General features: G+C 55.2%; 1 protein-coding gene across 1 annotated transcript in view; it reads right to left on the reverse strand.

Annotated features, from left to right (window-relative positions):
• Positions 1 to 12,030, reverse strand: part of TBC1D16 (TBC1 domain family member 16) — a gene marked incomplete at its 3' end in the record, with an annotated part of 79,023 nt that overhangs the window by 52,099 nt on the left and 14,894 nt on the right. The window contains exons 2-3 of the mRNA XM_082861288.1: positions 9,842 to 10,081; positions 6,335 to 6,932 (exon numbers count right to left, since the gene is read on the reverse strand). Coding sequence (XP_082717414.1) covers positions 6,335 to 6,932; positions 9,842 to 10,019 — 776 coding nt within the window. The 5' untranslated portion in view covers positions 10,020 to 10,081. The remainder of the gene's footprint in view (positions 1 to 6,334; positions 6,933 to 9,841; positions 10,082 to 12,030) is intronic.

Raw genomic sequence — 12,030 nt, forward strand, 5'->3', positions numbered from 1 at the left:
ATTTGGGGGGTAGGGGGTGCACCCTCCCAGCACCTGGCCATCCTATGTCTCACCAACTCTTGGCCATTCCACCTCCTAAATCTCTCTGGAACCCACACTCATCCCTCAGCATTCCGTCCCACAGCTCCTCTCCGACCATCACCCTCCCTTCCCAGGCGGCAGCAGCCCTAGGACCTTCCGTCACCCCTTCCCCAGTCCCACTGCTGCTGGAATGGCCTCCAAGGACATCCACTGGTCTAGCCACTGGCCGTTCCCTGTTGCTCCCCCCTTTCATCTTTTCAGGGTCCCATCCTTCTGGCCCCTCCCCTCTTCTCAGCCTCCCATCCCAGAGGTGGGAGAGGGTTCTTATTTGCTTTAGCTACTATGGGTGGGAAGGGGTGAAAAGCGTCCCCCTCATTTATATCACCGCCCCCCCACCCCGTCTCCAGGAGTGAGCGGTTCTGGATGAACCTCTCACTCCTGCAGGCTTGTCTGCCTCCCCTGAGATGGTTGGACAGAAAAGGAATGGGGCAAGGCTATTTATGAAAACCGTCCAAAGCAGCTAAGAATCTCATGGCATCACACAACCTGCCCCTAACCAGGCTTTGGGTGACCCAGAATGACACCCTCTGGGTCCCTCCTGGCAGCCCCCCATCAAGGATACTCAGCGCTTGGACCTGGCCCACCAAGCTCATCGGCTCCAGGTCCTTCTCAGAGGCTGGATTCTCCCCAGAGCAGGGTAGGAGGAGCAGGGCCTGTTATACCAATGACAACGAGAAGGTATGAATAATTCAGCCTTTACGGCTGATACTCTGGTGTCACAGAGCCTTTTCCTCCTAAAGGCAAAAAGCACTTAAGCTGCCATTTATTTCAGCCTGGCTCCCTCTGCGGGGTGGGCGCCGTCATCCGTTGTCACCGTCCCTCCTCACTGGCTTCTGCTTGTGACCCCTCCTGCCATCCACCCCCTAGTAAGCCAGCCCCTGCGTGGGTGGGGGGGAACACCTGTTCAGTTTTCTGGTCTTTCCCCCCATTTCCCTTGACAGAGCATTTTGAGGGGCTGCTCTTTGCCAGGAGTGTGACTACTCCCTCCACCCCCCTCACAAGCACTGTTTCGTCTGGACCTGCACTGTCCAACACAAAGCCCTCGCCGCCTGTGGCTATTGAACTTTAAATTCAGTGAAGATGAATAAATTAAAAATCCAGTTGCTCAGTTGCCAGAGACACATTTCCAGGGTTTCATAGCTGCATGTGGCCAGCGGCTACCACACGGGACAGCGTTCACCACCACGGAAAGTTCTATAGGACGGCACTGGCCCAGGTGACAGGTAAGTCTCACGGAAAAGCAACAGCACAAGGCGGCATATGTTAAATGCCACACAAATGAGATGCCCGGGGAAAGCAGCAGGAGCTCTGTAGAGCGAGCAGGGGTCACGGAGGAGACCGCAGTCTGGCTGGGGTTTCAGCAGGGGAGGGGAGAACATTCCAGTTGGAGGGAGGCTGGGGAAGGGTGAGCCTGCTGGGAACGGCTGGCCAAAACACCGCGTGCGTGGGAAAAGAGGAGAGGACAGGAGGTCAGGAGGCAGGTGAGCATCGGAGCAAGACCCCAAGGGCAGGCAGCCCGCGGCCCCCTGGGGCTGTACCCGGCTCTCCTGGACCCACATCTGGGCTGGCTGAACCACTGCCCCAATGAAGCCACGGCAAGAGTCCCTGCGTGGCAAGGCCACCCAGCTCGTTCTGTAACCTGAACGCCACCCTTCACTCGGGATGGCCGCCCCAAGAACACACACCAAGAATGACAAAGGAGGGGATGAGAGAGGGGAAACACAGCACGCATTTACCCTGGGGGTGGGGGCACCGATGACAACTCTGGAGACGAGGGTGGCAGACCATCAGCATCAGCTTCATGGGAAGGACCTCACAGGGTCTTAGCAGGTCTTCTCATTAACAAGCATGCAAGGGACTTCCTTGGCAGACCAGCGGTTAAGACTCTGCTCCCACTGCAGGGGGCACGGGTTCCATCCCTGGTCGGGGAACTAAGATCCCGCAGGCTGTGTGGCACGGCCAAAACAACCCCAAAGAACAAAAATAAAAAAACAAGCATGCAAGACAGTGGACAAGGGTGAGCCAGTCTAAGCTGTGTGTGGGTTCATGATTAATATAACCACACTGTAACATTTTTGAAACATGAGAAAAGAAAAAAATTACTCGTAACCACGCTATCCTAACAATTGGCACAGCTTCCTCTCAACCTGTGCTGTCCAATAGAGTGGCCACATGTGCCACTTAAATTTATCTCAATCAATATCATATAAAATTAAAAATTCAGTGTGTCAGTCACACTAGCCACCTTTCAAGTGTTCCCTAGCTGAGCAAGCCAGTGGTGCTATCTCGAAGGCACAGATCTGGAAAGTTCTAGTGGGCAGCACTGCTTGGCCCACCTCATTCATGCATCAGGCCTTTCCATAGATTTCAGTCAAAATGTGCACATCATTTGCTACCTGCTTTGTTTGTGATGCACTATAAATTTCCATGCTGCAGCACAGCCTTTACAAATACACATTCTTCTGTCTGGCAGTACTGAGGTTCTGAACATTTTGGAAAGTCAGAGGGTGCCCCCTCCTCAGAAAAATGCACACCCATGAGCACACATACAGGAAGTGGTGTAAGACTTCAGGGGGCTCATGGACCCCCATTAAAAATCCCTTGACCTGGAAGATAAACTGTAATGGATGGGTCTCCTTCTCTAGCTTCTTCCCCTTTTTCCTCCATTGTAAAGAATAGCATGATGAACATCTTCATGCAAATGTGCTTTATTTCTGTAGTTTAGATTATTTCTTAGGACGAGTTCCGGAAGAGACCTTTTGATTTAGGGAGTGGAGCTGTGTTTCAGCTCATACATATCGCCACACACTTCCCCAAGGGGGAGCAATTGACACGCCACACGGGGGTCCACATGCGGGTCCTGTTATATGACACCCTCATCCAACTGGCCCTTGAGACTGGGTACCTCTCAGGACAGGAGCGAATGACGGGCTGGCCACTTATCTTGTCGGTGGTCATCCTCACCTTCATCTCAATCCAAAGCCTTGATTTCTGACACTGTGGAAGGTATGGGGCTGAGAGCCACAGACCCTAAACCCTGCCTGTATAACTCAGATCTCCGTGGAAGGAGGGTCCATGATGCCAAGTCAGCAGCACATCTCTCCTTGTCCACCCATTTCCCAATAGTCCTTGGACACTCATATAGTCAAGGATTTCCAGCCATCACTGTGCTGGGGCTGGTGGGGTGGCTATGGCAGATGGCCTTGCCGTCTAGGGATGAGGCTGTGCCGGGCTATACCCCGCAGGTAGCACACGAATGGACACTGCCTTTCTAACGACTCAGCCCTTCTGTGAACTACCAGCCACATAACAAAATGTTTAGGGGACTCTCGGATGGGGGCTGCTTCCCCCTCCTCGCCCATCCCCAGCCTGAGGCTCAGCCTCCATGTGTAGTTCTTCAGTTCTGCCACCAGAGGGATCCCATGAGCCAGCCTTCCTGCTCCCCTCCCAGGGAGCCAAATTCCAGTTAAATTAGGAGCCTCTGCTCCAGGAGCCGCTATGAGTGCATTCAAGTCCTCAAAGACAAGCTCCCTGAGGGGTGTCTGGTCCAGCAGATGCCAGCGCTCCAGGACCTCGACCCAGATTCCCTCTGCCTGAGGCACAAGGCCCACATCTCTCTCCCCGTGCTCCCCACCCCAGCAGCGGTTCTCATACCTGGCAGCACTTTGGAAACCCCTTGGGAGGTCAAACACTGCCCAGGCCCGGGCCCCATCCCAGCCATTCTGGTTCAATCAGTTTGTGTGTGGCCTGGGCATCAGGAGCCTTCAAAGCTGCCTGGGGCATTCTCATTTTTCGCTGGGCTGGGAAGCCTTGCTCTATAGCTCCCAGTACTACTGACCATTTAGTCCCAATTTCCAGGCCTATCACAGGGCAGGAGCTGTGGGAGGGAGGGAGTGGAGGAACACCAGCTTTGCTTCCAGGTCTCAGATGCGGTGGGGAGACAAAACTGCAACTCAGCTCCGAGAGCAAAGAAGTAAGTAAACATGAACTGCAGGGATGGCCTGGCAGGAAATGTAGATTCCAGGGCCCACCCAGCCCCTTTTGAAATCACATCTGTTTTTTTTTTTTAAGCTCCCAGCAACCTGTCAAGCACGGCTGGGTCAGGAACCAGGGTGCCTCCATGTGATACCTCTCACATTCCGTCTCAAAGACAGGCTGTTTCCACATCGGCCCCTGACTGAAGCACACGCTCCCAGGAGGCAGGGAGGGACCTCACTCATGGCCATCCTGCCCCAGCCCAAAGCCTTGGCTGAATTGGACTGATTGGGCCAGAAAAGCAAGCAATATGGTATTGTTGGAGCTCCACGGCGAGGGAGGGAGCTCCCTCACAACACTAGTCTTCTGAGCACGTCTTGCAGCTCTAAGCAGAAACATGACCCCTAAATTAAACTGGGTGGAGCAGGGATCTGGAAGGTAAAAGTAGGGTTCCCAAAGCATGACCACAGAAAGGGCTCATGGTGGGGCAGCCAAACTCTCACACCTGACAGACGCCACCCAGCTTTAGCTCAGGAGTCTGCACGCGATACAGAATAATGCTTCCAAATCCAACTGGAGGTGGAAATTGTTGGGAATATTAGCCAGACACACAAATGGAGTGCTGACACACTAGGATGGACCTTAAGGAAGGAGCCAGACACAAAAGGACACAAGTTGCATGACACCATTGAGGTGAAATGTCCAGAACAGGCAAATCCACAGAGACAGAAAGTGGCTGAGGGAGGAGCACGGGGAGTGACTGCTAGTGTGGCACCACCAGGGGGAGTGCTGACAGAGCCCCACTGGCGGCAGGGCCCAGGCGTGGCTTTGAGTTATGTTCTCAGCCTGGTTTCCTGGTGGGAAACAGCACACGGCTCAGGGAACCTCATGGGGCACTGGAGTCCTCGGCTACAGCTGACCGCTCCCCTTACATGCACCCTCCAGTACTCGAGATGGATGTTATCAGTTTACCCTTGGGCTCTAATGGACCACATCCTACTGACGGGAAGAAAACAGGAATGAATCCATCTCAAATTCCTTCCCGCTGAAGCCAGCAAAGCATTCTGCATTCCTCCGCCCTACTCCTTTTCTCCTGGGATTACATCAGTTCATGTGACCTTATGTGCGCTAGGTCTAGTGTAGACCCGGCAGTGTTCGAATCTGACTCGGCTCCTAAATTAGCTGGGTGACCTCTGAGCCTCGCTTTCCTCTTCTATACACAGGGGGCGACGTTAGCACCTACCTCACAGGGTTTGGGATGGACGGTTGGGAGCATGGAAAGAATGAACCCATGGCACACATGCCCAGTGCCCAGGCAAAGCTCAGACCATTCACACGTCTCACATGCCCATCTCATCTTATGAGCTCAATAATTGTGTGCTGGCTGTCTGATTATGTCAGCACTTACTATCATCACCATTGTTAGCCTAGAAATCTAATGAGAACAAGGACCACGGCCGAGCATGAGAAGGGGCGGCAGAAGTCCCACACCTGCCCATGCCAGGCCTGCCCCGGCTGCTCTGGGTTCATGAGCCTCGTGCACACCCACCTCTGGGAGGCCCTGAGGCCCCCTAACGACGCTGTGTGGTGGCCGCCACGAGACTTCAACAACCCTCCCCAGTCAGGCAGGGGGCAGGTCTCACTGCTGCCCGCCCTGGTCCCTGCCTGTGTGGCCGGTGAGCCCACCAGTGTGCCCAGGCATCTGGTTCCCCTGGGCTCTGGGGCTGTACGGTAAATGCTGCCAACTTCCCCCTGGGGTTGTGTTCCAGCCTCTTACAGCTTGAGGGTGTGAGAAGTAGAAAGGCTACGGACGCCTCTGGAGGGCCGGGCCGCGTGCCTGGCGTGGCCCCAGGCAGAGCACAGAGCCTGGCTGGGGACCAGGCCTCCCCCACAAGCCTTCAGCCACCACCCAGGCCTCCCTGAGTTTGCCTGGGGGTTGGGGGATGACCAACCATCTCTTCCAGAGATGAGCACAAAAGACACCTGGACTCCTGGGGCCTGGCACCAGGGGAGTTAGACTGGGTTATGGGGCCAGTCAGACCTGGCAGGGAATGTTTAGTCCTAGGGAAGGGGAGAGAAGGAGGGAACCCCCAGCCCCCCTCCCCCGGACTGTGCGTCCATCACAATCCCCCAGGGTGGCGTGAAGTGAGGGGACAGGCTGCGGAGGCTCTGGTGCCTGCGGGATGGGATGCGGGCATCCTCAGCGCTCAGTGAGCAGAGCCGGGACAAATGCCGCTGCTCTTGGCTCCAGAGAGGCAGTGGGGAGTCAGGAACTCACCCGCTCTCGCTCTCCAGGAACACGGAGCTGCTGCTCTCTGCGAGGGCGGCGCTGATGGGCGAGAGGCAGAAGGGTGAAGAGAAGGCCTCTGAGTCCGAGTCGAAGGAGCTGGCCCTGCTCACGCCCTCGGCCGACAGCTCCAAGGAGCCCTCCTCCTCGCCCGCCTCGGGTCGCGGCTCCCGGCCCTCTTCCGTCCCGTCCTGCGAACTGACCGCCGACAAGATTCCCGAGTCGCTGTGGGCTGGCTGAGAGGCCAGGAGGGAGCTGTCTGTCCCCAGGCCCAGGGCCAACTTCTCCCCGTCCTCGGGCGAAGGGCTGACACGCTCGGGGTCTCGCATGCTCTGGGCCACCACCAGGATGTCCTCATCTCTGGGGATTAGGGTGGGCCTGGGCTCCATGGGGGACGGCGGAGGGGGGGCCCCTGAGCTCTGGGTACGCCGGCCCCGAGGGCGGGGTGCCTTGCGCACGGGGGAGCTCTCGGGGGTGATGTAACGCAGCGCCTCCTCGTCCTGCTTCTGGATCCGGGAGTTGGGAACCCATGCGAGGATGAGGGTGGCCCCCAGCAGTTCATCCTTCTCCATGTACAAGCACAGGTAACCTAAGAGGGGTCAGAAGCACAGGCAGTTAGGGAGGCCATGCGCGAGGTGCCGCTGGCTGGTTTCTCATAGGAGCCACACCTGGGGTAGTTAAACTGTGGGGCTGTGCAGACTAGCCAGGCTCCAGACACAGCCTGGCCCTAAGAAAACACACCTGAGGGATACAGTTGAGCTCAGGATGAATGAGCGCTGTGGGCATTTTCTAAGCACACACACTTAGCAGATCCAGTGGGCCCGGGGCCTCAAGCAGCAGCCCATCCTGTGCTTTCCCTCCTCCTCTTGTTCAGAGCCCCACCCTGTCCACTGGCTGGGGGCTCCAGAGCTTCCCTGCCTCCATCAGCCTCCCGGTCCGGGCAAGCCCAGGGAACTGGGGGGAGCACAGGGACCCAGAAGCCCCACTGGCTTCACAGCCTCACCACAATCTTAGGACGGATATAGGCAGCAGATTTTATTGTTATGTCCCAAAAAGAATAAATCCAAGCTGAGTGGCACTGGGGCTTTTTCCAGTCGGCTGTGGCTTCTTAGCATTTCTTCCTTACCACTGTTTTGGAAGAAGGGGCCATCTCGATGTCATGCCCTGCACTGCTCACAAAAATGAGAAGAGCGATTCTCCAAGGCTGCTGGCAGTGCGTGGGTGGGCTCTTCGGGCCCCTGACCGCTCAGTCTGGGGTAAGGTGGCCTTTCCTCCTGCAGCACCTGCCATTTCGGGGTGTCCTAACTCCTGGGCCTGTTGCACCAGGTTCCCAGGCCTCCTGGTTTCTGTTCTGAGAAGCCCCTAGGGCAGGAGCTGGGGTCCCTTTCATGCCCCAGGGCTCTGGCTCAACCCAGAATCCTTAGCCTGGCTCCCATTTCCAAAAGAGGTGGGGGGAACTCCAGGGCTGTCAGCCAGTTATGCAGAAGGATAACGTTCGGGTGAGGCCAAGTGTCTCCACACCCGCAGATCACGTGGCTTTGGGTTGGGAAGGGAGCCTGAGACCTCTGGCCCCCTCTCCCTTGCCTCCCATCACAACAGGATGATACCAGAAGCCCTCCAAAGGCTGTTGCTATTTTTTTTGTTTTATGCCCAGAACATGTAACACCCTCAGACCCAGGCCTAGAACCTCTGCACCTGGCACCCCAAGTCCTCGGAGTTGGTCCCGTGGTCAAGCGTCCACAGGGTCAAGGTGACATGCCACCCAGAGCCTGCACCCCCTTCTAGAGCACACTCCAGGGACCAGGACCCTGAATCCCCTGCCCTCACAGTTCAGAGTCTGCTTTCAGGGCCTGCTCGGGGCTTCCCACCTGAGCTGTATGTGGGGGCTGTGGATGGGGCTGTGGTGTCACCAGGAGAACACCCGGGGCCCCTGTAGTACAGGAAAGAGCTGGGGCTGGAAGCCGGCTTTCCTGCTTTGGAACCTGGAGGGTCTGGTGATTCTAAGTCTGCACCTAACTGTCCGGGTGACTGTAAAGATATGCTTATCAAGGCAGGAGGACAGAATACTTTCCAAAGAGTTCATTAGTATAATTTAAACTTGCCTTTTTTATTACTTTATTTATTCAGTACTTTGTTGACACATAATTTGCATGCATTAAAGTGCCCAGATCTGATTGTAATTCATAATTTTAAATGTATTGACATCTGATGTGGGACCTCTGTCTGGACTCAGGTGGGCTGCAGCCAGGCTGCAGGTGCACTGGGACTGGGGATACGGAAGCACCTTTCGGCAGCCTAGGGAGCCCACAGGATGAGCCCAGGGCTTGCCCTCACCCCACCTCCATCCCAGGCTGGCATTGGGGAGCACCTCTGAGCACCAGCCTCCTTGTCCGAGAGACAGGCCTGCCCAGGCTCCAGCCACTCTCATGAGGTTGTTGTGCAAATTACATAAGGCGATACATTTGTCTGTTGCAAGTCATTTGCGCAAATGACAAAGGACCACACAGACCTCTAGTATCACTAACCCATCTTTTTGATGCTTCCTCAGAGCAGCAGGGCTGAGGGACTCAGGTGTGAGTGCTGGGCTGCCATAACCAGGTCTAACACCCCCTGCCTCAGAACAGTCACAGTCAGTGACACTCCTGCAGAGAGAATCTGTGCCCACTCCCTTAGTGCACAAGGAAGCTTGCCATTTTGGGGCTCAAAATACAACTGGAGCCCTGGAATAAATGTAGTTTCTTTCTCTGTGGCTTAGCAAAAGATAGCAAAGTCACTGCCACTACAGGAAAAAGTTTCCCACTCCTGGAACTAAGGAGAGCCATGGGCTGGAGTGTCCTGGGAATGGCTCAGGGTAACTCCGGGCTCCCATGTGGAGGGTCAGAAAAGGACCCTCCTCCATCTCCATCCCTGCAGAGTCTAAGAATTTTCTTCCCCGATTTCAAAACAGAGGATTTAAGCACAGAGGGTGTGCAGGATCAAAGATTTCCACGTCCCCAGATTCCTAGGCCTGCTTCACGCCCCACTCAGTCCTCACCCCACACTCTGGACTGCAGGAAGGGACGAAACCACCAAGACTGTCCTGAGGGCCTCGTTCCTGCACATGCTCAAGGGGGCCTGGCGGAAAGCCTCTCACTGGGCAGGTTGCCCCAGGATGCCCCGCTTCCCTCTGGTTTCCCTCCCCGCGCGCAGGGGGCTCCCTGCTCCCAGAAGCCCTGTAGTGCTCAAATGCCCTCTTCTACTTGCAAATTCAGGCTAATTCCCCTTAAACCGTCCTGCCTCCCCTTCATGAGTCAAAGGTCACTGGCCTGCTTCCCAGATGGGGAAATTAGGGCAAACGGGGAAGTGGCGCAGGAGCTGGCTAACTTTACAGAGATCAGCCAGCTCTCCCCAGGCCTGTGACTCCACAGCCCTCCCCTCCCAGGTCTGTGACCCCAAGCCTTCCTCTCCCAGCATGTGAGCCCAGGCCTATCACCCCAGGCCTCCCCACTCTGAGCTCACCTGGGTGGTGCTCCCCGAGCCCCTGCAACCCTTCCGGCGGGTGCACGCAGACATTGTTCTTGGAGTAGATGATCTCCCCATCCAGGACGGAAGGGGGCCCACCACCGCCACCGGGGGTAAGGGTCAAGAGGTCCGAGGCTTTGGAGGAGGCCCGGCGAAGGAGGCGGCCCAGAGACATTGCCGGGGGAGTGTTTCCATCCTCTGCACACTTGGGCCCAGGCGGGGCTCTTCCAGACCTGCCTGGGGGAGGAAGACAGAGAAAGGGCATGGCCAAGGTCATGAACTTGGACTGGGTATTCCTGGGGCAGCATCCTACCCCACACCAGTGGGCTGGAAACGGAAGCTGTGGAACCACAGAAGGGGTCCTGCTAGCACAAGGCCATGTGGAGGGTGAGCTGGGTTCTCAACAGTGGCGCTACGGACACTTGGGGCTGAGTCATTGTTGGTGGTGGCGGCTGTCCTGTCCATTGTAGGGTGTTTTGCAGCATCCCTGGCCTCCACCCACCAGATTCCACTAGCAACCCTTTCCACTATGACAACCAAAAATGTCTCCGGGCATTGCAAATGTCCCCAGGGGGCAAAATCACCCTGTTAGGAACTGGTCTAGGGAATTCCCTGGTGTCCAGTGGTTAGGACTTGGCGCATTCACTGCCACGGGCCCAGGTTCAATCCCAAGTCGGGGAATTCAGATCCCACAAGCCGCGCAGCACGGCCCAAAGAAAAAAAGAGAGAGAGAGAGAGAACTGGTCTAGAGGAATCTGTTCCCACAGCAGCAATTTCCAAACCTCCAGGACACAGAGTTCACCCCTGTGTCCCTTCCTTCCTGAGATTCTCAGCCATCTGTGGTGCTTCCCAGGGAACATCCTGGTTCTCCTTCATCCTTCCCACCTTCCCCAGCCTTCTCCACCCTCACTTGCCCCGTGTGTCCTCATCATCCCAAAGCCCAGCCTGACGTCCCAACACACGCTGGCTGCCCCAGCTGGGAAGGGGTCACAAGTGATAGGTGAAGGACCCAAGTTAACAGACAACTCATTCTTTAAAAAAATAAACTAGAAACCAAAGGATCGGATCCAGAATATATACAGAATTCCTAAAGACTCCCTGCAAAAAAAGGAGCAATATCCCAACAGAAAAAGCAGGCGATTCACAGAAGTGGAAACAGAAGGACTGAGAACATGAAATGAAAACCCAACACCCGACACACTGGCAAAAAGCAATTTTAATTCCAGCAAAAATGAAACAAAAGCCCAGGCAGCTATGTGAACCAACCAGACGTTACTGTCAATGGGGCTCATGACGGCCGCCCACCAAGCTGGGAGTAGGATGACCACAGGTATAATGTCGCCTGTGTCAATGAAGAGATGTGCGTAAAGCTATTTCCTGGTCAGAGATCATGGATGTCCGAGATTTCAGGCCATGCTGGGCAGGGTGCAGACCAGCCTTGTGGGGCGGGGTGGCTGGGTGGAAGCGTCACAGAGGGGCTGCAACTCAAGCTCTCAGAAAAACAAAGAAGACTTGAAGCCGGTATGATAAAATTATTGACTGGGAATGGATAGACCAAATTGAGTCTGTCCATATGATGGGATATTATTCAGCCTTAAGAAGGAGGGAAATTCTGACACCTGCTACAACATGGATGGACCTTGAGGACATGCTCAGTGAAACTAGCCTGTCACAGAAGGACAAATATTGTATGATTCCACTTATATGAGGTACCTGGGATAGTCAAACTGATAGAGACAGAGAATAGAAGGGTAGGTGCCCGGGGCTGGGCAGGGGCTGGGGAGTTAGTGTTTAATGGGGAGAGTTACTGTTTGGGAAGATGAAGAAGTTCTGGAAATGGATGATGGTGATGGTTGCACAACAGTGTACCCGAATGTCCCTAATGCCACTGAACTGTGCAGATAAAAACGGTTAAGAGGGTAATTTTTATGTCATTTTTTTGTGGGTTTTTTTTAGTGGTCTTTCTTTCTCCTCTTTCTTTCTTTCTTTTCTTTCTTTCCTTTCTTTCTCTCTCTCTCTCTCCCTCCCTCCCTCCTCCCCCTCCCTCCATTTCTTTATTTTTGGCTGTGTCGGGTCTTAGTTGCAGCACACGGGATCTTTTGTTGCAGTGTGCAGGCTTCTCTCTAGTTGTGGCAAGTTGCAGCACACGGGATCTTTTGTTGCAGTGTGCAGGCTTCTCTCTAGTT

Source organism: Leucopleurus acutus (genome assembly GCF_964270905.1).
Source record: "Leucopleurus acutus genome assembly, chromosome: 19".
NCBI lineage: Eukaryota > Metazoa > Chordata > Mammalia > Artiodactyla > Delphinidae > Leucopleurus > Leucopleurus acutus.